Source organism: Anopheles stephensi, chromosome 3 (genome assembly GCF_013141755.1).
Source record: "Anopheles stephensi strain Indian chromosome 3, UCI_ANSTEP_V1.0, whole genome shotgun sequence".
NCBI lineage: Eukaryota > Metazoa > Arthropoda > Insecta > Diptera > Culicidae > Anopheles > Anopheles stephensi.
In genome coordinates, this window is record NC_050203.1 from 1,207,128 (window position 1) to 1,231,979 (window position 24,852).

Genomic DNA, 24,852 nt, shown 5'->3' on the forward strand with positions numbered 1-24,852 from the left:
TTGCGCATCCTGTCCTGTGAAACACGCGGTTAGCAGCTCGGTGGAGGCTCTCCGAAAAGGCTGTTGCGCTACGTTTATGAGTTTTCCGCTTCGCTATCATCGCTTGCGCCGATGATGACGCTGGCGAAGAGAGTCCTTGCGAAAGCAATATACGCTTTTTGGTGGGTAACGAACGAGCAGGCAGCAAGCAAAAAAAAAAAAAACAATCAAGCCACCTTCCATCGTCTTCTTGGTGGGTTTTTGACGCTGGGAGGACGCGATATTGTCATTGGCCTGAGCGCAAGACATAAAACAATCGCACGCGTACCCACACTCACACACCTTTCGCATCGCAATGTTGCAACGGAAATGCTCTACCATCGATGGTCGCTCAACACCCAGTAGCAAGCCCAGGGTGGAATATGTCGAGAGGCGTAGCTCCGATTGCGTGGCTTTGGAGTTGATACGAAATCGAAAATCGACCCAAAACTACCCGCACCACTCGTCCGGCAACCGGCCTACCGAGCTAAGTGGGGGAGTCGGTTGTACCTCTAGAATTCAGTACGCCCCACGGCACGCCGTAGAGTGTCTTCGGGGTTTTGTGAGGTTTTTTGAGCACCTTCTACTTCTTTTCCCGCGTGTGTACCGTCGTCGTAAGTCGTGGACGATTGTTTGGTGACTGTTCCGCGTTCGTGGCGTTAAGATAGTGAAAGAGAATGGGCAGCGGTGAAGAGGACGAAGAAGATGAGGCGGTGCTGGTGGTGATCGAACGGTGGCAGAAACCTCAGCCACCACCACCGCCAGCTGGCAGGAGACGATGGGTCATCCTGCTCGATCTGGTGCGGCGCTGGATACGGACGGTTTTTGCACTGGCACGGAACCGCATGACCAGGCAGGCAGTGCTGTCACCTTGGGCTGAAAATAACAATTATTTATTTTCGTACAGTAGCATAACTACTAGTAGCCTGAGTATTAGTAGCACCATCACCACCACCAGCACCAGCACTACCATCTGCACAGGAAATGGACGGTGAGTCTCGCATTTCAAACATCGCATCTAATCGGTCGGCAGGCCGGCAAGCTAAAAAGGGCGCGATGACGAACGGTGTGTCCTTCCTGGTGCTTGCTGCGAGATCTACCAACACCAACTACCACCACCACCATCAAACCGACCATTCACGGTGTCACTGTGGCGTGGTCGTGTGGAAGGTCGTTTACGGTGCACAGCGCCCGCCGGTGAAAAGGATACACCTGCGAGGAGAAGGCGAAATAGTTGTGTCGTTGCGCCGTGTGTTCGATCAGCCCGCAGATTGCACAATCGAAAGACACGAGGCGTTGCAAACACCATGCGCTGCTTCTCCCGGGGGTTGTGTTGGGTGGTGGCAGATGGAGCGATTGTGATTTCCCGTCTCCATCGTCAAGCAATCACTTCCTTTTTTTTCTATTTTTTCTGCAATCAATAATTCAGCCGTGGATTTCATTAGGTGCCTGCCACGAGGAAGCCTTCCATACGAGTCGTCGTTTAGTGGTGATCATTTACATTACATTATCGTTATGAGTCAATTTTTGAATGGATACATTTCCCCTGTTACAGCGAGTCGATGAAACTTTGGCCGAGCTTTTATCGATGACCTAAACTCCTAAACCTCTCAAAGCCCGCCGTTTCGATCGCGCTCCCTTTATTTATTTGCGTTATCTATTCGCCGTAACGAAGTTGATATCATCTTGCTGGTGTCGGAGACCTTCGGCTGCCCGTGCCCTGTCATCTACGGGAGGCGTGTGCACCCGCCCGCTCTGCCACGGCGACACGCTGGTTAAGGTGTCAAAAAGTCAACAAAATTAGCACGAACCCGTCAAACCCTTCTAGTGTATCTTGGCCGGTGTTGTGAAATAAGGATTTTTGAACACCCCAAGTCACAACCCTTTGCTGCAATTCAATCTCTTTGGAGGGTTTTTTTTATTGTTTCTCCTCTTTTCTCGCACACAGCACGTGATTGGTGAGGTTGAATTTGCATGAAAAGAAGGGGTAGGAAAAACTGCAACTCACCGTGTGCATATGTCATGTGCGGCACGGTACACTTGTCTTTTTTTTCTCTCCTTTTGGTAGTGCCTTAGCGTGTTTCAGCGACGAGTTGGCAGCTTTTTCCATTTTCTTCAGGCAGCTAGCTTGGCTGGCCCAATATTTTGCAATTTGATTGCTTTGTGGTAGTACTGTGGTGTGCTGCTCCAGCCGAAAAGGATAATCCGCCCATCCGCTCGCCTATCCCGTGCTGTGTCACTTCCGTTCGTTGGGTGGGGATGGGATTACATATAAAATAGGACACACCATATTCATTTCTCTCGTGTTTCTTTTTTTCTTTCCCGCGGATCCCTGTTGGCATCGTCTTTCTTTCGCTGGGATGTGATAGGACCCGGGGAGTACTTCCCTTTTTTCGCAACGAGACACTTTTCTCGTCTCGGGATTGGTAGGGAATGGTGGCAGCGTGCACACATAATTCGATGCCACCAAGTCTGGAACGGGTCGTCGATGGTCGAACAACGCCAGAGTGCGTCGTCTGTAAGAAGAGTGCCTTCCAACAAGCGAGTTGTTTGCCAACATCCCTGCCACTGGAGGGAGGCTTGGGAAAAGACTTGGAAAACACCTCACAGGAAGGAGCTGCTTCTTCTTGCATGCTTGCTTGCTTGCTCCCGTATAATGGAGCCCAGAGTCATTAAATCCGTCGCAAAAGAGTTGGTGTACGCTTTCCCTGTTTGTGCTCGAGCTCCTTCGATTCCTTTCGTCTGGGGCTTTGGGAAGTTGGGGTTTTCGCAGAAAGACGAGCAAATTCTCCTCTCGAGGGAGCGACAAGAGCACATTACGCACTCTCATTTTTCTTCCCGGTACTGTTTGGGCCTTATCTCTGCTGAAGATAGATTTTCAAAGCAATTTCGGAGAAAACTTTTCCTCACCTTCTTATCGTGATCATATCGGTACCGCGTTGCATTTTTTTCTTCTAGCTTTTCCTTGTTTGTTTTTCTCCTTGTTGGTGTTTGGTTTTGTTGCGGCACACATGCTGAGGTGAGGCCGAATCGCCGACCCCAAAGTGTCTGATCGGAAAATGAAAAATGTGTGTTGCTCGCTTGTCTTGGGAATTTCAATCGATCGGTCACGCCATCGCAATCACGGAAGTCGTCGTTCCATTAAAAGCACCGCCACAGTTAGCGAAAGGGAACCGGCGGCAGCCCGCAACCGCGGCATCGGTACAGCCCAAAAATCGATGCATTGGCTGTTGTGTGTTGGGCGGTATCGTCACTGCTGTATGTGGTTTACCTTCCTATGCTCTAATTTCTTATCATTTAAACCAACACCACCTTCTTGACGTTTTGCGGTTGTGCCCGAATATGTGGCCGGAGTATCATCCGCGCCAGGTTGAAGGGGGTTCAATTCACTACGTTCCGGTAGTGTACGGCAAACCGGCAGCACCAGGTGGACAGCAACTTTTTGCGTTTTGCTGTTCCCTTGCGCTGGCTGTGGCCGTCTACCACCGCGGTACGGTGCGCGCAGGTCGGTCGAGACACGATGGACGTGTTCAGGTCAGTCGGTGCGATAACAACATACATTTCAAAAGAAAAATGCCAACGGCGGGCGGGTGACGCGAACGTGAGCGAGATATTGCGGGGAACGTTGCATTTCGTCCAGTGTATGGGCTTATTGCTATCGCGGCTGCGATAAGGGCCACCTAACCGTAAACCAGTTTCACTATCGCTACTTTCACGATAATGTAAAATAGAACGGTTTAAAGTTTAATTAAACGCTGCAGCACTTGGTGGGGCCGGGCGGTATGCTCTTTATGTGCAGCATAAAAAAAATGGGGGATCGCGAGACCCGTTTCAACAGCTTTATTAGTTTCGTCTGATAGCTGAAGTCGAGCTTTGCCAGTTTGCTGTTTTCTTGAATTTTTGCTTAGCTTTTTGGGTGTTTTTTAATCCTCAAAGCGAACCCAGCCCACAGGGCAGAGATGGGTAAGACCGATATCAGTTAGCAAGCCAAATAAGAGGATGTTAAAAGGATAGATATGTTGGGATAAAAATAATAAATAGAATTAAGATTCTCGTCCGGGGTGGTCCGGTGGCCGAGGCGATAACGGCGCCGGTCTTCACACGGCAGGAGCGGAGTTCAAATCCCATTCAGACCGCCTCTCCTTACGTAGGGCTGACTGCTTTATTACGGGTAAATTTAAGTCACAGAAAGCCAGAAATGGCAGGCCGAGACCTCTCGAGGTTGTAGTAGTGCCAAGTGAGAAGAAGAAGAACAAGAAGAAGATTCTCGTCCAAAGTTTCTACCAAGACATTACGCAAGATGGGTGCCTGGAAATTAATGATTGCTAGGCTCATGAACTGTCGATGTTATGGAGCTTGTTGGAGCAAACAAGGGTTTCGTTGGAAAATCTTCCACCGAACGGCTTCACCCGACTGTGGACTTCCTGTTCGAAGCTCGGAACCGAAAAGAAGGTCCTTTACCTTCTCATGTCATAATGTGGAGCAATTTATTTGTCCAAACTCCGGAATCCGGTCGGCTGTGCAATATAATCGAATTTTCCTTCTAACAATGAGTTAGGGATTCAAAAAAACTCACCTCCGAATCAGACCGGCCCCAGTTAGAATTTTCTCGTAATCATAGCAATCTTAGTGCCACGAGGGCCATCGTGAAAAAACCGTTCAACAGGTCCGACAACCGATCCACCCGAAGCAAAGACCGCTGGGACGAACATCATGTGTTGTCGTTCGGCTGTTGTTTTGCCCGAGAAGAAGAAGCTGGACGGCGGCAAACGGTACGATTGTACTTTCTCATGTCGATGATGTTCGTTTTTTGTTCGGTTTTGTTTCTTCGATAGTGAAACGGAAAGAAGTAATCGGTTTGTTTGGCATTTAGTTAGGGAATTGCCTCATTATTCCACCCTCCCATGCAAGCTTGGATCCTCTTGCAATTTGTTGGTACCAGTTAATCTTCTCTTGCCATGGTATTCCTTGCCGAAGGGTTCAAACCCTCGATTTCGGTGATAGGAGTATGAGTGCAGAACAGCAACAGTAAATAACGATTGGTGTCAGTTGGGTGAAGAGATTACGTGTCGTTCGTTCAATTAGTAAGATTGAGATGAGAGATCTAAGTCGTCCCGTCTGTACTACACCATCTGGTTATGGAAGGTCAGTACGATAAGATGGCTTTTGTCGGCAAGTACTTCGCAAATAGGCACATCGAAAGCAACTACGAAAGGAATGAACGAGTAGAAAATATGCAAAATATGAGACTGCTCATTTCGCATGCAGAATACGTGCCGCATCGAAGAGTTCTATTGGAAATAGGGGTGGGAAAAATTGTAAGAACTCTTTCTCGAACTTCTCTCGTGCCTTGCAGGTTTAGTAGCAGCAGTAGAAGCGCTGCTGTAAAAAAATCAACGTCTAATGTCACGCCCGCTGGCGTCCGGAGGATCCCTCGGCACGGTTTCCGCCCAGCAAATGTATGCAAATGCCGAGCGATAAATACAGCGATGCCCAAAGCGTAACTCAAGTCAAAATCTGCCAACCGTGCGTTGTGCCAGCATGTGTTTTGAGGAGGAGGGGCAGCAACTTGTCCACCAACAAGTGGCGCAAGAGTGGTTAAAGACAAACTCTTTCGCGAAACTCTCTCCACGCGCGTTAAAACTTCCCGAACGATGTTGCTCTAATTCAATCACAGATTGGAATTGTGTTTTCATTGTAAAAAAACACGCGAAAATCCCTCCGCGCGGCGGCACGATGATGATGATTATGTTGATGATGATGGTGTGCGAAATAAAAAAGCGCGCCCCCCCTCCAAGCAAAAGTTCCAAGCTCGTTGCCCGTTGTTGGTTTTGCACTGGTTTTGGCGGAGATCATTTTGCATGATAACTGCTGCTTTTGATGGCTGTGGGTTTCTTTTTTCCCGCTTCTTGCAATATCCCTATACATCCGGTGGATGAAAAGCGGGCAAATCACTACCCATCCCTCGAAAGGTGGAAAGGCAAGCTGGTTGTGTGGAGGAGGACGAGGCACGATGAGCTTCCTTTTATGGCATTTCATCACGCAATTGTGTGTGTGTGTGTGTTGCTCGGCCCACCGATGGGAACAGAATCCTAGAATGAGTGGAAAATTAATTTCCAGCTGACGGATAAAAGGACAATCCATTCATACAGAGGAAGGAAAAGGAGCTAGGAAATAGTGTTTTCCTTGTCAGTCAGTCGACCAGCGAGTCCGGTTTGGTAGGGATTGAAGAGACTACAGTTAACAGTTTCCCCGAACCAGGTGTGGCACAAATTGCGCGCCGTGTTCGGGAAGGATTTCCCTTTCTTCCTAACGTGTGACTTTATTTGCTTGTCGCGCCAGTCCACCGTTGCCACCTGGTGCTGGCTAATATTTTTAATTAGTTTGTCTCATAAATTCCCATCACGGTGGCAGTGGTCCGCCACCACCATCAGCAGCAACAACCATAGCTGGTAGCAGTGGTCCTGGGCTCCATTTCCGTCGATAAACGGCAGCGAATAAATAAACCCATTACGGTCTCTTGGGGACTTTTAATCACACCTCGGTAGAATCACAGTGGTGAGAGGTGCCTCTTTTTTGGATTTGGAAAGCTTTCAGATTTTGGTTATTACTGGTCGTTTTTTATTAGACAACTAGTGGACATATCCTTACAACAATTGAAGTTGCTTGCGTGGTTGTCTTTGGTTTCTTCCTTTACTCGAACTGCTCGAACGTACAATGCGAAAGTTGGTAGAGAATGCCCGGTGCGATCGTATCAAAATCCAAATATATACGACCTACAGCATACACACAGAGACCCATGCAGGTGCTGGCTGCTCTTTGGTGCGTAACTGCATTAATTACAATTTTTTTGAGGGTCACAAAATGGGCCAACAACGAACAACGTCGAGGAGGCTCTCGCTATCCGTGAAGCTCCCCGTGCAATAAAGTGTTCCTCGTCGTAAAGATAAGTAATTTGCCACGGAATTGCACCATGTCTTTTTGACCCGCGTGGAAAGCTTAACTTTCCAAATCTCCGCTACGAGGGTGGTGTTGATGTTGGGGCTTGGGTTTGATGTAAATGCAGAGATTATGGCTGTGCGGTAAAATGTACAACGGTCCTGTGCGCCTGTTGACCTAATTTTTACACCAAACTCTGGCACTGCCGAGATGCTTGCAGAAAGTTGTTTTGCTCTCCATATCGGGCATATCGTAAGACATGTTGTGACGGACATGTGCGCCCGGTGATGTAGCAGCGTTATGTGACAAATCGACTGCTTCGAACGGTCGATAATCGTTTGATAATGCTGGAACCTGGTGGAGCTGATGAACCAGTTCACCACCAACGTCATTAGACTTCATCAGACATCCAGTGTGCGGCACGATTACGTGAGGCTTGAAGTATCCAACGCTGCGAAGGCTTTCATACACCCAACTACTCCCCGAAACTGAGCCGATTCGCGAACACGCTCAAGCCCAGCTCGCTCATTACCAGCGACTTTCAACAGCGTCGCAGATGGTGTGAGACAAAAGGCAAAATGTTATATTTAATACAACCGTCCGTGCAAGTCAAACAGATGCATCAAACGATTACATCAAATGACGAGAAACAGCAGTGGTAATAACGAAAATAAAACACAACAAAAGCCGCGAACGATCACGGTTGATCCTCAACTAGACAGCAGCAATCCGGTGGGGGTTTGTGTTAATAAGCGTTACTTTGTTCGGTGCATGGAGCGTTGGAAAACTGAACACGAAGGAGTGGAGGTGGGAGATATTTTCCAACTGTGTGTGTTTGCGGATGTGTGTCTTACCGAAGGTGAGATGGTTGGTTTTTTTCTATATATTTCTAGCTCAGCAGTTCGAACGAAACCTTGGAAGGAAACTCTCGAACTCTCGAAAGCACCATCCATCCATCCAACCGAAGGTGGTTCAGAGTGCTGGCCTGGCCACGCGCCCGCAACGAATGAAGCAGAAACATGGTGTCCGATTTGTTTTCTTCCTTCTTCGAGGGTTCGTCTGTGTGCGTTTGGGGTTTTTTTTTTTGTTTTTTTGCGCGGGCTTTATGCGATTGCCAACCGTCTGTTCCTCAACGAACCACCAAACACCCTGGTAACCGTTCCGCACACACAACCACACTGCGAATAAAGATGGGAGATATAGTAAGTGGCTTTTTCGGCGGGGCATGGTTACCCAGAGCGCCAAAGAAGCCAAACCTCGCTATAAAGAAAAATTACTGGCGCAATTGGCGCAACACAAGAGGTAGCAGCAGCAGCAGCAACAAATGGAACGCTCGGAAAAACTTACCGCCGTCCGTCCCCTCCTGCTTAAGTCTCTCCTGGGACCCACTCCGAAGGTGGCATGCGTTTTTCATTACATCGTTTTTCGAGCCTTTTTTTCCCTCGCTCGCTTTTGGGGCTTGATGATTTGATGATGGTGGAGCCTTGGTGCGTTTTTGCTTGGTTCTCCTTCACATCGTCCGAACGGTATGGTGGGGCATCATTGGAAAATAGGTTGGTTTTGTTGTTGGGTGATGCAAAAAAGGGCAGGCGGCGGTCTCACAAAACAGTTAACAAACTGCAATTTTGGAGTTCCTTTTTCGAGGATGCCCCACCCGGTCCGTGTCAAAGAATATTTCCATAACACCTTTTTTTGTTGGCATTGTTCGCTGCTGATGGGGATTATTTTTCAATTAAAGCGAAAGTGTCATGTTCGGAGGCGGAGTAGGGGGTTGGCAGGTGAGAGAGTACAGCACAGCAGAAGAGAAACCTCAGAACACTCGAGACCACTGTTCGACGTCCGTCAGCCGATGAAGGCGTTGGAGAAATTAATTGGAGTAGACTTTTAAATGAAAAGTTTTTATCTCCCTCAACTACTACTCCCTGATGAAGGAGGGTCCCGTAAATGTGTGACTTGGTCGCCATAAAGTTTGTCACTCGGGGGGTTTGTGGGAAAGAATTCTTGCACTAGCAGAAAAAGGTCACTATGGGAAGTTTTCTTTTTCTAGACTTTTTCACATTGATCGTTTTTGACGTTGGGTGCACCGTATTCGCGACAAGAAGATAATCGCCTGCGACTACTGACTAGTTCCCTAGTTCAGGAGAATCAGAAAAGTGCATCAAATATACATCATGCAAGATTCGAGGCAACCACCATCAATATATAGGAGAGCAGGAAGCCACTTCAGCACTTTTAGATGAAGTGCACTCTCGTTAGCGATAATCTGAGCTCGCTGCTCTTGCAAATAAGCGAAACTGCTGTGGTACAGGCGTTGCCACAAAGAGGATAACTGTGTTGCGCAAAATGTGCAACTTCACCGGAACACATATCGTCGAGTCGGAGCCAGCAAGAGCCCCAACTCTGGCTTGCATGTTAATGATCACCATTGTCTTGTTTTTATATTACACGAAACACTCCATTCTAGGGCTATAAGTAGTTGGTTACTAATTCGCAATATTTGTCCTCTGCTTCGTTATAGGAAACCACCCAAAATCTTCGCCTTCGATCACTGCTTCTACTCGACCGATGCCAACGCGAACAACTTTGCGTCACAGGAGCTGGTCTTCAACAACATCGGTCGGGACATTCTGGAGAATGCGTTCCAGGGCTACAATGCGTGCATCTTCGCGTACGGTCAGACTGGCTCGGGCAAATCGTACACAATGATGGGCGGCCAGGACAGCAAAGGCATCATACCGAGGCTGTGCGATGAGCTGTTTGCATCGATCGCAGCCAAACAGACGGAGGAGCTAAGCTACAAGGTGGAAGTGTCCTACATGGAGATCTACAACGAGAAGGTGCACGATCTGCTCGATCCAAAGACCGCCAAACAGTCTTTGAAGGTGCGCGAGCATAACGTGCTCGGGCCGTATGTGGATGGATTATCGCAGCTGGCTGTCACCTCCTTTCTGGTAAGGGCGCGTCAACGAAGTGATACAATATTGAAGAACCTAGTTTATATAGGAGTTAACGTACGTTCTTGGCTTAGTATAGGATAGATGGAACATGTTGCTTGTCGGGTGTGGTTCGTTACATTTGTAGAAGCATTGCTTTGTTGCACCTGCGACCTCTAGGGAAAGTTTAGTATCGTTTTAGCAAAGAGGTTTGTCCTTTTAGCGGTAGATAAGCGACGGTCATAACGAACCTCGTGTTGTCACAACCCCATCCATGACACTTTGTTGTGGCGTTATCTACCAATGTTTGTGCCTTGCCCAAACGCAATCACCACTCAATTACCCGACCCGACCTGCAGCATAATTGATGTTGCCCTTGGGAGGGTTCGAGCGCTCGTTCGTGCGCTCGTTGAAGCACGATGATTCATCGATTTGACACACCGGTCAAGGCTTCCCGCGTGTAGTTTTTGTGTAGTATGCGTAAAAGTTATTTGCTCTGGAATTATGCAGCATATTATACGTTTTTCTATTTGTTTTTTAGGACATCGATAACCTGATGGCAGAAGGTAACAAGTCGCGTACGGTCGCGGCAACGAACATGAACTCGGAATCGTCCCGCTCGCACGCCGTCTTCACAGTCGTGCTGACGCAGACACTAATCGACACACTGTCCGGGGTCACGGGTGAAAAGGTGTCGCGCGTGTCGCTGGTGGATTTGGCCGGTAGTGAGCGCGCGGTAAAAACTGGAGCCGTCGGAGACCGGCTGAAGGAGGGCTCAAATATCAACAAAAGTCTTACCACGCTCGGTTTGGTGATATCGAAGCTAGCGGACAGTACCGGCGGGGGTGGTGGGGGCGGTAAGAACAAAGATAAATTCGTGCCGTACCGTGACTCGGTACTGACGTGGCTGCTAAAGGACAATCTCGGCGGTAACTCGAAGACGGTAATGTTGGCAACATTGTCACCGGCGGCCGATAATTACGAAGAGACACTGTCTACGCTTCGGTATGCAGATCGGGCAAAGCGAATCGTCAACCACGCCGTGGTTAATGAGGATCCAAACGCACGCATCATTCGTGAGCTGCGCAAGGAGGTGGAAACGCTGCGGGAGATGTTGAAGCACGCGACTGGCAGCAACTTTGGCGACATGAAGCGCGTCGACATTCACGATAAGCTGGCGGAAAGTGAAAACCTGATGAAGCAGATTTCGCAAACGTGGGAAGAGAAGCTGGAGAAGACGGAACAGATCCAAAGCGAGCGACAGCAGGCGCTCGAAAAGATGGGCATCAGTGTGCAGGACAGTGGCATCAAGGTGGAGAAGAACAAATACTATCTGGTCAATCTGAATGCCGATCCGTCACTGAACGAGTTGCTGGTGTACTACCTGAAGGAGGAAACGCTGATCGGTGGCCGCAGCAGTAGCGGCAGTAAACAGCCCGACATTCAGCTGCTTGGTCTCGGCATCCAGCCCGAGCACTGTCTCATCACGATCGAGGACGGCGAGCTGTACATGGAACCGATCGAGAATGCCCGTTGTTGTGTGAATGGTTCTGTTATGAGTGGCAAGACGGCACTGCACCACGGCGACCGTATTCTCTGGGGCAATCATCACTTTTTCCGCGTAAACTGCCCAAAATCTGCAACGAATAGTACGGCGCTCGGCGCGTCGGAACCGCAGACGCCAGCGCAACATCTCGACTATTACTACGCGCAGGAAGAGTTGATGCAGAACGAGCTGAGCAACAATCCCATTCAGGCGGCCATCTCGCGGCTAGAGAAGCAGCACGAGGAAGACAAGCAGGTAGCACTCGAGAAGCAACGGCAGGAGTACGAGAAGCAGTTCCAGCAACTGCGGAACATCCTCTCGCCTACAACACCGTACGCTCCCTACGCACCGTACGATCCGTTCCGACTGGGAAAGCTGCCACCAAACACACCGACGGGCCAGCTGCGCGTAGAGAAGTGGGCCCAGGAAAGGGACGAGATGTTTAAGCGTTCTCTCGGCCAGCTTAAGACCGACATCGTACGGGCCAATGCGCTCGTACAGGAAGCCAATGTGCTGGCGGAAGAGATGGACAAACAAACCAAATTCAGCGTCACTCTGCAGATACCGCCGGCCAATCTCAGTCCGAACCGGAAGCGAGGCGCTTTCGTAAGCGAACCGGCCATTTTGGTGCGGCGCATGAACTCTGGCAGTCAGATCTGGAGTATGGAAAAGCTGGAGAACAAGCTGATCGATATGCGTGACATGTACCAGGACTACAAGGAGCGCCATCTGGCTGCGATGGAGGAGGCCAAAGCAAAATCGGATCCGTTTTACGAATCGCAGGAAAACCACAACCTAATCGGAGTGGCAAACATCTTCCTGGAGGTGTTGTTCCACGACGTGAAGCTGGAGTACCACACACCGATCATTAGTCAGCAGGGTGAGGTGGCCGGACGGTTGCAGGTGGAAATTAGCCGAGTGGCTGGAACCTTCCCGCAGGATCGTATGTGTGAGTCGGCGTCGGAGAGCTCGGGCGATAGCCACGAAGACGACGAGGACTCGCCCGATACGCCGTCACCGCCGCCACCGACAAACAGCAATCAGATCAGCTGTAGAATCAGCATCAAGCAAGCATCGGGACTGCCGCTCTATCTGTCCAACTTTGTGTTCTGTCAGTATTCGTTCTGGAACCACGAGGTGGCGGTAGTGCCGGCCACCAACCAAGAAGTCGCCGGTCACAACCAAAACATAACGTTCAAGTTCGATCACGAGGCGGACTACATAGTGACGATGAACGAAGAGTTTATGGAACACTGCACGGATGGTGCCCTCTCGATAGAGGTTTGGGGCCATCGGTCTGTTGGATTCTCCCGCATGAAGGACTGGGAGGTTGAGCAACAGCAGGCCAAGGCACGTTCGTTGGCCGACCGTTGGGCTGAGCTGTCGCGCAAGATCGAGCTGTGGGTTGAGATCCACGAGCTGAACGACAATGGTGATTGGGCTCCAGTTGAGGTTCAGTGCGCTCGTGACATGCTGACGGGTGGAGTGTACCAGCTACGCCAAGGATTCCAACGACGCGTCATGGTGCGTGTGAAGCCGGTGCAAAACTCTGGCACGCTGCCCATCATCTGCCAGTCGATCATCAACGTGTCGATGGGTTGTGTGACCGTCCGCTCAAAGCTGCAGAAGCCGATGGACTCCTATCAGGAGGAAGATCTTACCGTGTTGCGGGACAAGTGGAGTGAAGCGCTTGGGCGCCGACGTCAGTACCTGGACCAGCAGATACAGCGACTGATTAACAAGGACGATAAAACGGAACAGGAGAAGGAGCGTGAGCAGAGTTTGGTGAATCAGTGGGTTTCACTGACGGAGGAGCGAAATGCGGTGTTGGTGCCGGCGCCTGGGTCGGGCATTCCGGGAGCACCAGCGTCCTGGGATCCACCGCTCGGCATGGAGCCGCATGTACCGGTCCTATTTCTCGATCTCAACGCGGACGATTTGTCGACCCAGGGCCTTTCGAACGACGAGGTCCCGCTGGCCGGTTTGAACTCGATCCTGCCCAAAGAGCATGGCAACAAGTTCTACAATTTGCAGATCATCCAACATCTGGACAAGGACATTTGCGCAATCTGCAGTTGGGACTCGTCGATTCATGACTGTTCGGCACTGAACCGTATCACGGAGGCGAACGAGCGCGTTTACCTGATTCTGAAGACGACCGTGCGGCTTTCGCATCCGGCTCCGATGGATTTGGTGCTGCGCAAGCGACTAGCACTGAACATTTACAAGCGTCAAAGCTTTACCGATCGGCTGAAAAAGCTGCGCATCGGTCGCGCGGAGTCACTGTCGTTGCAGTCCGGCGTAACGTACGAGGTGGTGTCCAACATTCCAAAGGCCTCCGAGGAGTTGGAGGATCGTGAGTCGTTGGCACAGATTGCCGCCACCGGCGATGACTGTTCGGCGAGCGATGGCGAAACATACATCGGTACGTTTTTAGCCATGCAAATGAGTAGTTAATGTTCTAATGTGGGGTTTGGTTTTGCTTTTGCAGAAAAATATACCAAAGGAGTGTCGGCTGTGGAGAGCATATTGACGCTGGATCGATTAAGGCAGAGTGTGGCCGTAAAGGAGCTGGAACAGGTGCGCGGACCGGCACTTTCCATGCGCAAGACGGCCAGTGTGCCAAACTTCTCGCAGGTACGTTGCGTGGCCCAGCAATATTTCCACTGCTACCACCGCCACCATCACCACGTTCCGGTGGTCCCTTCCCTCCGGTGGTCCTGTGCGCTCCGGTAGCGCTTTCGTTTTGTATGTTTTGTTGTACGGACGCGCGGTCGTCGTACGCTGCTCGTCGCTCGGCTGCTTAGTTTTTTGCTAGAAGCCCGCTTTGAAGTTAGCTGGAAGGAATTAGCGAACATTTGATATAGTAGTGCGACACGGGTGGACTCTCTCTGGCAATCGGTTATCTCTCCGGTCTCGGTGGGGTGCTCGGCGGATTGTGGACGAAAGTCAGCAAATAGGCCAGCTTTTTCGATGTGCACCCTTGCACTGGACGGCATTTTCATCATTGCTGCATAATCATCATTCAGTGTCCACTCACTCAACTCTACCACCATGTATATGTGCCGTGTGTTTATGTTGCCACATGCCGCATTCATGCAAACTGATCTGGCAAATTTAATTTTGATTTCCAGCCTATTTTCTTATTATCATATGCGTCTTTGCTTTCAGCATAAAACAGTGTATTATGCTCTATGTTTCTCCTTTTTTATTTCTCTCGTTCTTGTTCGTCCACATTCTCTATAATCGGTGTAAGACATCGGGGTTACCGTATGGCACAATTTTATACCAGATTGCCAAGATGGGATGGGACATTGGATGATAAAGCCAATCGGAGTTTGTTCACAGACCTAAAGGAAGAATAAGTTTTGAAAATAGTATTTTTTACGAGCGCAATCTGGTATAGAGTGTTGCCCTGCAAGGCATAACATGTAATATCTGTCCCTTGATGGTCCTTGTCCCCTCGTTACGTTGCCTCTTGCTAATGCCGCTACTGCTGCTACTGTTATTATTATTGCTCGTGTGCGACACATTTCAATGCAAATCAATTCTTTAACACGCGGTTAAGTTTTCCCCAATTTTCCTCCTAACCGACATTTGCCCACCCCTCAACCATTGTTTAACAAAACCGGTTTCGTTCATGGTGTGTCTGTAAACTGTAAATTTCATCTAACAATTGTTTTCGTCTCTCTTTTTCTCTTTCTCTCTTCTCTCTCTTTCTCTATCTCTCTGTAACTCTCGCTCTTCTGCAAATATAAAAACAACATTTATTTGTGCCTTATCAATGTGTGCTTTCCCGCCGCCCTTCCCATCGTTTAATTATTACACCGTTTTATCAAAAACACCCAAAAAAAACCTCTTGCCTGTGTGTGTGTGTTTTTGTAACGTGTAAACAAATAATGATAACACAAAATTTCATTGTGCACGCGCAATTGCATTTCCCAAATTTCACCCCTTTTTCTTTAAATAAATATGCTACTCTCACTTCATCCACGAAAACATCAATTTTGCTGCATTTTGTAAATTTGCTCATCGATAAACCGCAAACGCTCGTTTCGTGTTACGATCACGGACCCACGGACGGGTTTGCACGCGATTCTACCTTTTCCTGCGTACCTTGAAAACTAAACAAAATCAAAACATGCGTGAAATGTTAATCTTAAACCCCCCCCCAAAAAGGCCGTAAAAGATGCCAGGGAGATTAGTACGAGTCTCACCACCTCGAGGACAGTAAGTAGATGGTTATTAGACGGAAAGTCGTGTTTTAGAGTGTGTCTCTGGATGTGTAATTTAGCCGTTAGAAATGAATTTGCCTTTTTTTCTATTTCCCCTTTATTTTTGTTGTTGTTTTACACGAAAATATATCCAATTTAGTGCTGTTGGGTGTTTGACTTTACTTCTGACGCTCTAACTAAGATTATCTACAAATGCAACTAAGCAAAGCGTCACTAATGAAGTTGAAAACCTAATAGTTTATTTTTCTATAAAGTAAATTTGGATATGGTAGAATTTTGGTTCCGTTTGACTTGATGTTTTCATTTTCCCAATCGTCGTTATTTTCATGCTTCGATTTTTCGAAGGACATTTGCGTCTGATCGATCGATTGATGGGTGCGTTGGAAGCGTTCCGATCGCGGGGCTTTCATGTCCGTTTGTAATGTCGTTAAGAAGTAGTGGTTACGTTAGTCAATCATGCTGACCTAAGCCTTCCTTTTCCCGTTGTTCTGAAGTAGAAATTACATAGTGGAAAGATATTAATAATTCACGAACGGTGTGTGATTGTCATGCTTTCGTCGCTAATCATTGCTCTTCGATTAATTGCAGATGAGATTCTTCGATGCCTCGTTCGAATCGCTGCTGAGCATTGGACGTTCAGAGTCGTATGCTGATCTGAAGATGGGTCTCAACAATGGTAAGTGCGATGCTCACGCATTAAGATGAATGGGGCGGGGGAAACCCCCACTAAACGTGAATTCCTTGTCTTGTTGCAGCGCAAAGTACGCGTGAGACGGCCAACAGTAGGCAAAAGATGAAGAACAACGGCGAAGAATCGTCCGGCTCGGGTTACGGTGCAGGTAGGTGCTCGATTGCAGCGATAGGTCCCTGTGTCCGTGTTTAGATTTTCGTCACATCTTGTACACCACCTTGCCGTTTGTTTGATGTGTACCGTCTCTTGTCCTTGCTCTTAACCGGAATTTAAAAAAAACACATGGGAATGTGGTGGTAAAAACTCCTGGAGTGCATTACCCCGCAGCGTTGCACCAACGTTGATCCCTTTAGGGACGCTTGAAGAAGATCCTAGTACATTCAAACCCGCTGTTAACAATACACTTACTGACACCTGAATACTGTTCTACATTCTACACGCCGTCACGCAACGGAATGCAGCTCGTCCCACATTCCTCAATCTCAATATCAATCTGAATTCCTTGCGACTTCAGCCAACTAAACGTATGTAGCCCATAAACTGTGTCGCGTTTGTTTGCCGATTATGTTCGTAATATTTTCGTACTTGTCTCGGTTCCGTTTCTTGCCTTCAAGAAGGCGGATAGTTGCTTTGATACTTGATTTTGTGCTTTGTTTTCATTCTGGATCTGTTTTCTCTTTTCGTGTGGTATGTTTCAGCACAGTTACCTCTTCATTTACTGTTTTTTTGATTACTTTTAACAAAAGCTTTTGCATGATCGTGCGCCTGTGGAACGATGTGTGTATTTAATCGTGCTTTCTTTCCCACCTCACCTCCCAGCGTCACCTGCGGCAAGCAAGTTGGCTCAGCGGATGACGACACTGCACGAGGAACCGTTGATCAAGCAGATCTGCTACGAGGAGGAAGGCGAAGACCGTTTCAGTGAGCCGGAGTATGCTGAGTATAACGATTTCTACGAGCAGCCAATGGGCAAGAAACCGTCACTGTCGAAGATGAAATCATCGTACACGGTCGAATCGTTCATTGACATCGATAAGCGTAGCCAGTCGACGGCTGCCGAAGGGATGAATGCTGCGGGTGGAAAGTTTGCCGGCAAGACGAAGGTGGAATCGGCGTCCATGGGTGGAATTTCATCGGCGCCGGTGTCGGGCGGTAGTGCCGGTGGCGCTAATGGGACGAAATATCCAACCATGACACCCAGCATGAGCTCGTCCACCTCGAGCGGTTACGGATCGCAGGCCGTGTCGTGCAGCAACCTCACCAACGATGACACATACTCCCTCCGGTCACTAAGCGTCGGAGAAACGCCAGGTAGCTATTGCGCGCGTTGTGAGCGTAATGGAATCGCCTACTATTTTCCTGTGTTCTGTCCTCCGTAGATACTATGTCGCCGTCCAACAGAATGCAGGATCAAATCATGTCCGCTAGCACCAATGCCAAATCGGAGGAGGAAGCTGCTGTAACTTCTCCGACGACCTCACACTCCGCTTCGGAAGCCACGCTAATGGCGGCAAGCATGGACAGCTACAGCAGCAGCAGTCCAACGGCACGAGCTCCGAGCGACGCACCGAAGCGCGTCAATCCGTTCATGAAGGATGCCAACATTGAAGCGTTTGACGAGAGCAGATCAGTCGAGTCTGCCGAGGCAACAGTGACGCAGCAGCAGCAGCAGCAACAAAACGAAGAGGACGAAGGATTGGGCGGAGAGCAAACGCAGTCAGCCGATTCGACGAATGTGAGCGAATCGACGCAAATGGTTGACGAGAGTGAAGAAAGTGACCAGAGCTCAGCAAACACCAAACACTCCTCAGACGGTAGGTTGCGGTTATCTCGATCGATCGGAGACTCGAGACGATCATTTAACGCGATGGCATTTGCTTCCGTTTCACAGTGATGGAAAGCAGCTTCTCCTCGACACCAGGCAAGCAGGAAATCATCCCCGACTGGGTGGTGGTTGGCGAATCCGTGCAAATCAGGCCCTACAATACGAGCGGTGTGATAGCTTTCATTGGTGCCACTCACTTCCAAGTAAGTACAGCAATTGTTGCGTCGTTGCGGACGGACTTTTGTGAATGAAATTCGATCTTCCTAACGCAGGGAGGAACTTGGATCGGAGTGGAGCTCGATACGCCAACCGGCAAAAACGACGGAACCGTGCAAGGCATCCAATACTTTGACTGCCGTCCAAAGCATGGTATCTTTGTGCGCGTGGACAAGCTGATTCTCGACAAGCGCGGCCGAGCAATGCGCGAGCTAAAAAAGGCGGAAAAGATGAAAGGTTGGTAGGCATAGAAAAGGCGATCGATAGCATTCGATTCTAACGACGATGCGTGTGTGGCTTTCTTATTTTAGCGGAACTGGCCGGCGGCAAAGGCGGACAGCGGCCGTTAACGGGTGGTGCTGGATTGGCAACGAATGGGCCACGCAAATGATACGCGTTCAATCGTGGTCTCAGCAGCGCAGGACCGTGTTCGTCGAGGCCGTTCACGGGCCGGACACGGTTTGTGCCGAAGTCTGCCTCCGTTGCAGCGTTCAATCGCGGTAAGTAAGGAAGCCGCGGGACTCGGTACACGGGGCTGGCGATGATGTTGCAACGCAATCTTCATGCATGCATGCTCCGCCCGGAAGAGAACGCTTGAACAGGAAGGAGGGAGGAGGTGGAGAATCAGTACAGAAACGGCCGTTTGATAGCAAACATGCAAAATCCATCCCTTTTTATCAAGAAGCTTGCTTGATATTTTGACGATATGCTTTTTTTTCCTATACATTGTGACGCAAACTAGACCCGCTCGCCTGTTTAGGGAGGTGGGCGCGACCAGTGTGTAGCAGAGAGGCCGGTAGATACAGAAGCATTAGTCGCAAACGCATCTCAATAGGCAAGAGCAGCCAACAGAGCGCCATTCTGCTACGGTTCTAGCTAGTGAAAGGAGAGCTCTTTCTCCCAGCGACCTCAAAATTGAACGATGAGCGAAGCAAAGTATCGTAAATTGCATGTGCATCTTCTTCACTCGTAATTGCGTGCAACTAGGATTATTACCACTATCACCATTTACCACATTATATCACGGATGCACGCGCGCAGCTCTCGTTAGGGTGAGTGCCGCGAGTGTTGGATGCACTTTGGTGTGATCACAAGTTTCCAGCCAAAAATGAAAAAACACACACAAAGAAAACCACATGCCGAAAAAGAGAAAAGGTTAAAAGTTTAGCCCGTCGGTAGGCACTTTTCGAACTGTTTGAACCCGATTCCATCCCGCTTTCGATAGAAAACAAACATTGAAACACAATCTCTACACATTTTTCGTCCGTTCAATGTGAAGCTGTGTGTGTCTGTCGGTAGAGAAAACAATCGCGAGAAGTGAAGGCAAGACAGGACAGGACAAAAAAGTACACGGGAATGTAACCCCTTTTCTGAGTGTAGCATATTTTCTATTTATGTTAGAATAGGGAAGAACAAAAACGCATCATAGCATTGTAGCAAAAAGTAGGAACAGCCGAAGCCGAAGCTAGAAATTGATAGGGATGTTGGTGGTTCCTGCAGATTCTGTCCGTCAAAGCGCGAACGAGCACGTCGTGCGAAACCATCCATTCCATTGCAATACGAAAAGCGATTCCTTCCGTTCAGTAGCGTGAACACAAACCACTGCTCACTGTTGTAGGGCGCTAAAAGAGTGCAGAAGCAGTAAATCGTCCAATCGAACCGCCATTGTCCATGCGCGAAAGCAGCTAGAAGGCGCGAAAGCCTAACCAATCAGTCCATTCCGTTGAGAGTATTGGGAAAAAAGTGGGGCAAAAAATCGATTAAAATTGTTGCGCATGTGTGTGTCCGGTAATAGCTTATGTCCCGCGTTGTCCGCCGACATAGATAAGGCACTCCGTCGTTAGTCTCAGGTCTCACCCATCACGGCACCAGTAGAGAAGTGTTGCTTTTGGAGAAAGGACGGTACTTGCATGCCCACCAGCCGGGAGAAGGTATCGAAAACTGATTGCTTCAGTGGCTAAGATGAGTGCAAACACACTAATTGCTTAGCTCAACTGAAAGCGTCAAATCCGAGGAGTGCGTCGAGGTAGGAGAGAGAGAGAGAGAGAGAGAGCGAGAGATTTTGTTTTTTATTTGCTAGTGGCTGTGGGAAGCTTTCAAGCAAGAAGCGGCCTAAAGCATGCCCAAAAGCATGTCGAAATTAGCAACTTAAGGTCGAAAACGGGAGCGATTGTGTGTATGCGTGCAAGTACCGTGCTTTCTTCGAGTCGACTCCTAGAACATGTGTTGTAAACCACTGATAGTAAACAGCAGAGTTACGCCTGTAGAGAGAGCAAGAGAGAGAGAGAGAGCGAGACGATCGTAGGTCTAGATCGCAGTAGCAAAATTAAACACCAGTGAGAGAGCGAGAGAGCATCGAAAAGCAAATGGATAGTGTTTGTGGATAGATAGAATAGTAGATTGCAATACTAATGGCTGGCCTCTGTAGCATGTAGTAGAGAGAAGCGAGAGCGAGAGTAACAAAATGGCGTACTAACGCGGAAATAATCCTTCAAATAGTGATTTAATAGAATATCATTGCTCACACATAGCATGGGATAGAAGGAAGAAGAACCTACGCACACTACTCCTCGCGGTGGAGCAGTTCCAACAAGATTTTCCTTTTGTTTTTCCTTGTTTTCCGGCGGCATATTTGATATACATGCTTCCACTTTTTGCAGCTTATGCTTTAATGCAGCAGCAATAGCACACACCCAAGACTCAAAGACGGCAACAAAACAGCAATATTTGATCAGATAAGAAAGGATAAGAAACGGGGGATCGTTGATGAAATAGTCAGAGTACGAAGAGAAGAGGAGTGAGAGGTGATTTTAACTTGTAACTAGCGAAAACGGGAATTGTGATTTAGTTGTTTAAGTTTGGTTAGCGAAAGACACAGCTCAAAATGGCTTCATTTGTTTTGTTTGTCAACCATATCGAACGAAGAAGGAAGGATACGCGTCGCGCTACGTTTAGTGACTGCACATTTGTTTGTTTATAGCGTGTTTTTGCTTTTCTTTTGCTCTTGTCACACATACACACACATGTTATCAATCACGGGGCGGCGGCGGCGGCATCCTTCCGGTATCATCGGTCCTTTGTTATTAGCGTTACGTGCCCTCGTTAAGGCGTAGAGGATGAGGATTATTTGTGTGATTTTAAGCTTATAGGTTTCTTGCTCGCGTAAGAACATTAACGATACGTGGAGACGCTTTTGTTTAGTACGTTTGCGTTTGTGTAAGAAACTCGATTATGTACATAGTAACTACTGTATGATGCAAACCCGTACGGCGGCGCGGCTTTATTGCGTTATGGCGTTTAGGGAAGTCAGTGAGGAAAGAGGCAGAAAGAAATTCATATCATTTATAAGCTGGCGGTTTGCGCCCTGCTGCCGAAGCGCACCGTTTGTGTATATTTATTTTTAATAATGCCCCCATATCTATGTTATACATGTTGCGTGCTATCACCTTCAGTCCTGTAACGCTACTACTACTACTACTACTACTACCTGCTACTACCATGTACTACTTCTATAGGATCCCCCCAGCTCGCTCGCCCGCTCCTGCTTCACGATGTGTATGTGCGCGTACGCGCGCGCGTGTGTGTGTCCAATGTTATTACTAGAGAAAGGCAGAAAACCGACCGTATTTCACACAATCATTGTTATACTAGAGCGTGTTAGAGCGCGAGCAGCGCAGAATGAGCCGAAGAGTAGAACTATTTCTTATTCTCTAACATCTAAGAGCCTAGCATTCCTCTACCCCGTTTCACGACCTCTACCACCACCATCACCACCCTTCACGATTCTACCTAAGTAAGGGGGGGGGGTCCATGAATGTCAACAAAATAACCTGTGTAATAAATAAAGTTGTATAGTAAGAGAAGATTGATGACTAAACCGAGCGCTTTTTACACCCGACGACGACGACGACGACGACGTTGGCGTGATCCGGGTTTGTTGCAATAATAAAGCAGATGATATGGCAGAAAGTAGGTAAAACATGATGCACAGATGCAGATTGGGCGCGCAGAAAAGGAAAGAAAAATGGGGTTTTGCTTTTAGTACAAGTCCATATTAGCCCTAGAGCGAGGAAGAAGCGTGTGTTTGCGCGAGTAACGTAATATCCCATTCCGTCGCACATCCCTCCCGCCCGCCCTGGCGTATAAAGAGCAAACACAACACACATAAACAGAGATATACAACAAGACGAAACACAACAGTAAACTAACTATCCTCTTTACCAAAGGCGAGTAAAACAATATTATTAGCAGTGTGAAAATAACACAATCGCGTTGATACACAATACAGAGATAGGCAGGCAGGGTTGGTCGATAATTGATGATAAGCAAACAAAATGAAATACAAAATCCACAAATCTATTTTTCTAGACTAGTAATAATAATAATACTAACACGAGAGAAACGTGCACGTACGCGTGCGGGTGTGTGTGCTTGCGTGTTGCGGCATACCACAGACGGTATGCCGCTTATGATATGGAATGGGTAAATATTCAACAAAACAGCAAAATTATGCAGAAAAAAAGCTTGCCCCCAAAAAAAACCACATAAACAGCTCAACTTTTCCCCCGTTTTCCACGAGATGCGCGCTGTACGATCAAATTATTACAGAAATTACAACAACAAACGATAAGAAGGAAGACGATAGAGTGTGGAAAGTAGCATGAAAGGGGAGAAAAATCAATCTAGTCAAGACGTGACTTATGTCGAAACTGCGTGAGCAAAGTATCGTCGTCATTCCCCACGTAATGAGATCGTGATGCTATCTTTTCGCCATTAAAATCAACTCAAGGGACGGTAATGAGGGCAGGGGAGGTGGAAAACAACAAACTCCATCGCACACCAACCACAGCAGGATAACAACAACAAACAAAAAAACACTTGAAAACAGAAAAAATGCAAGAAAAAGAAGAAGAATACACAAAACAAAGATTAATACTTATATACTGCTTATTCTGTAATTATAATAAAACAAATAGTCGCGAGTCGAACAAAAAACAAAGAGCGGAATTATTTCTGTACCGTTCAATTCGAAAAAATGTACGAAACTGCTGTTAACCGTCAAATTGAACCCGTTGAAATGGATATTCGAGCAGATTCTAAGCATTCAAAAAAGTCGAGCAGCTTGAGTGCTCGACCAAGCAGAAACGTCATTTCACGTGTGACATTTCACGCTGCCGGCAAGCAAACAAAGCGCCGGCGTTCGGCGTCTCTGCGATGGGATGGTTGATTTTCACGAAACTGTAAGTAATTGTAGTAAATTAGTGCTTTCGCGCGTGTGTATTTACTGATTTTGTTGGTCTCTTACGCAGCTGAAAACATTCCTTTCGCTGGGATGCGAAGATGAGCCGCTTTGCTATGCGGCGGCCCGCGTCTACATTCATCTCAAAGAAGGTGTGACGCCCGGCTGAACAGGGCTTTTGTGCGATCAGTTAATGCCTGTGATCTTTTATTAAACAGAAAAACGCATGGCGGACGTGCAGTATCAGTACGAGAAGGAGCTCCAGTTGCTCTATCTAACAGCACGGAAGGATGCGGAGGCGTTGACCGACCTATTCATCCCGTCGGTAACAACGGGTGCATTGAATTTAGTGCAGGTAAAGCATTACAGAGAAGTGATCACACTGCCCGACGGTGAGAAGCCGAAAAGTATCGTGCTGGCGATCTGTGATCCGAGTTCCACCGTGCTACTCTACCGGATGACGCTGGGTTTGAAGGAAATCGGCCAGAAGCTACCGTCGAAGGGGAAAATGCTTCGGCAAAGGGCAGAGACGGGCAGTGCTAAAGGAAATCAGTGAAAAATCCAACAGAAACGGTCTGCGAAAGTGCCGACAAATGCGTGGACATGTGATTTTATTGTAAATGGTGTAAAAATAGTAATAATGATCCAATGGTTCACAAAAGCAAATAAAATTCACCATTGAAAGGGCTATTTTTGTTCGATAAAGCAATTTTTCCCTCCGTCAAAACCCGGAATCGCATCATCCCCTGTCGAGCAAATCTCCAGTACCAGGAGAGCATGAAACCAGGAGGATGATACTCGCCTGTTCCCATAGCGGCATGTTCTCTCTTTCACCTATGCAAAACTTTCAATCTTCTCTCTATAGCACCCTCTGGACGTGTACGTGATCGCAGCGCTCTTCCTAGTATCGCATACTACCTAGTTGCGAAAGAGAGGGAGAGTGAATGTCATCTCGCGTGATAACGACACCGCAAACGCTCACACAGGAGTAAGCGAAATGATACGAAAACCACGTGGGTTCGATGGGATCGCTGGTACCTCCTACCAGTCATGCTCTCCTGTTACTTGGATTTCAAAATTTGTTGGTTTTGCAGCGAAAGAAATTGGAGAAAATTTTCTTGATCCCGAAAATGGTACCTCCTACCAGTCATGCTCTCCTGATGCTCGACGGACCAAATTTTTCTTCCCGGTTCGAAACAAAATTTGGTTT

General features: G+C 48.1%; 2 protein-coding genes across 9 annotated transcripts in view; both read left to right on the plus strand.

Moving 5' to 3' along the window:
• Window positions 1–23,290, plus strand: part of LOC118512044 (kinesin-like protein KIF13B) — a 28,006-nt gene extending 4,716 nt beyond the window's left edge. For 5 of the 8 annotated variants that reach the window (XM_036055867.1, XM_036055870.1, XM_036055869.1 and 2 more), the window contains 12 exons: window positions 9,476–9,908; window positions 10,432–13,861; window positions 13,928–14,073; window positions 15,616–15,666; window positions 16,260–16,347; window positions 16,427–16,510; window positions 16,824–16,886; window positions 17,182–17,673; window positions 17,742–18,176; window positions 18,254–18,390; window positions 18,460–18,640; window positions 18,715–23,290. In XM_036055867.1, the coding sequence (XP_035911760.1) occupies window positions 9,476–9,908; window positions 10,432–13,861; window positions 13,928–14,073; window positions 15,616–15,666; window positions 16,260–16,347; window positions 16,427–16,510; window positions 16,824–16,886; window positions 17,182–17,673; window positions 17,742–18,176; window positions 18,254–18,390; window positions 18,460–18,640; window positions 18,715–18,794 (5,620 nt within the window). In that variant the 3' untranslated portion in view covers window positions 18,795–23,290. The remainder of the gene's footprint in view (window positions 1–9,475; window positions 9,909–10,431; window positions 13,862–13,927; window positions 14,074–15,615; window positions 15,667–16,259; window positions 16,348–16,426; window positions 16,511–16,823; window positions 16,887–17,181; window positions 17,674–17,741; window positions 18,177–18,253; window positions 18,391–18,459; window positions 18,641–18,714) is intronic. The other 3 variants (XM_036055873.1, XM_036055872.1, XM_036055874.1) reach the window with 3 other exon arrangements.
• Window positions 23,291–23,530: 240 nt separating this feature from the next.
• On the plus strand, window positions 23,531–24,347 carry LOC118512114. The gene is made up of 3 exons (XM_036056089.1): window positions 23,531–23,643; window positions 23,713–23,794; window positions 23,861–24,347. The coding sequence occupies exons 1-3, from the start codon at window positions 23,623–23,625 to the stop codon at window positions 24,196–24,198; spliced, it is 441 nt and encodes a 146-aa protein (XP_035911982.1). The 5' UTR covers window positions 23,531–23,622; the 3' UTR covers window positions 24,199–24,347.
• The last annotated feature ends 505 nt before the right edge of the window (window positions 24,348–24,852 follow it).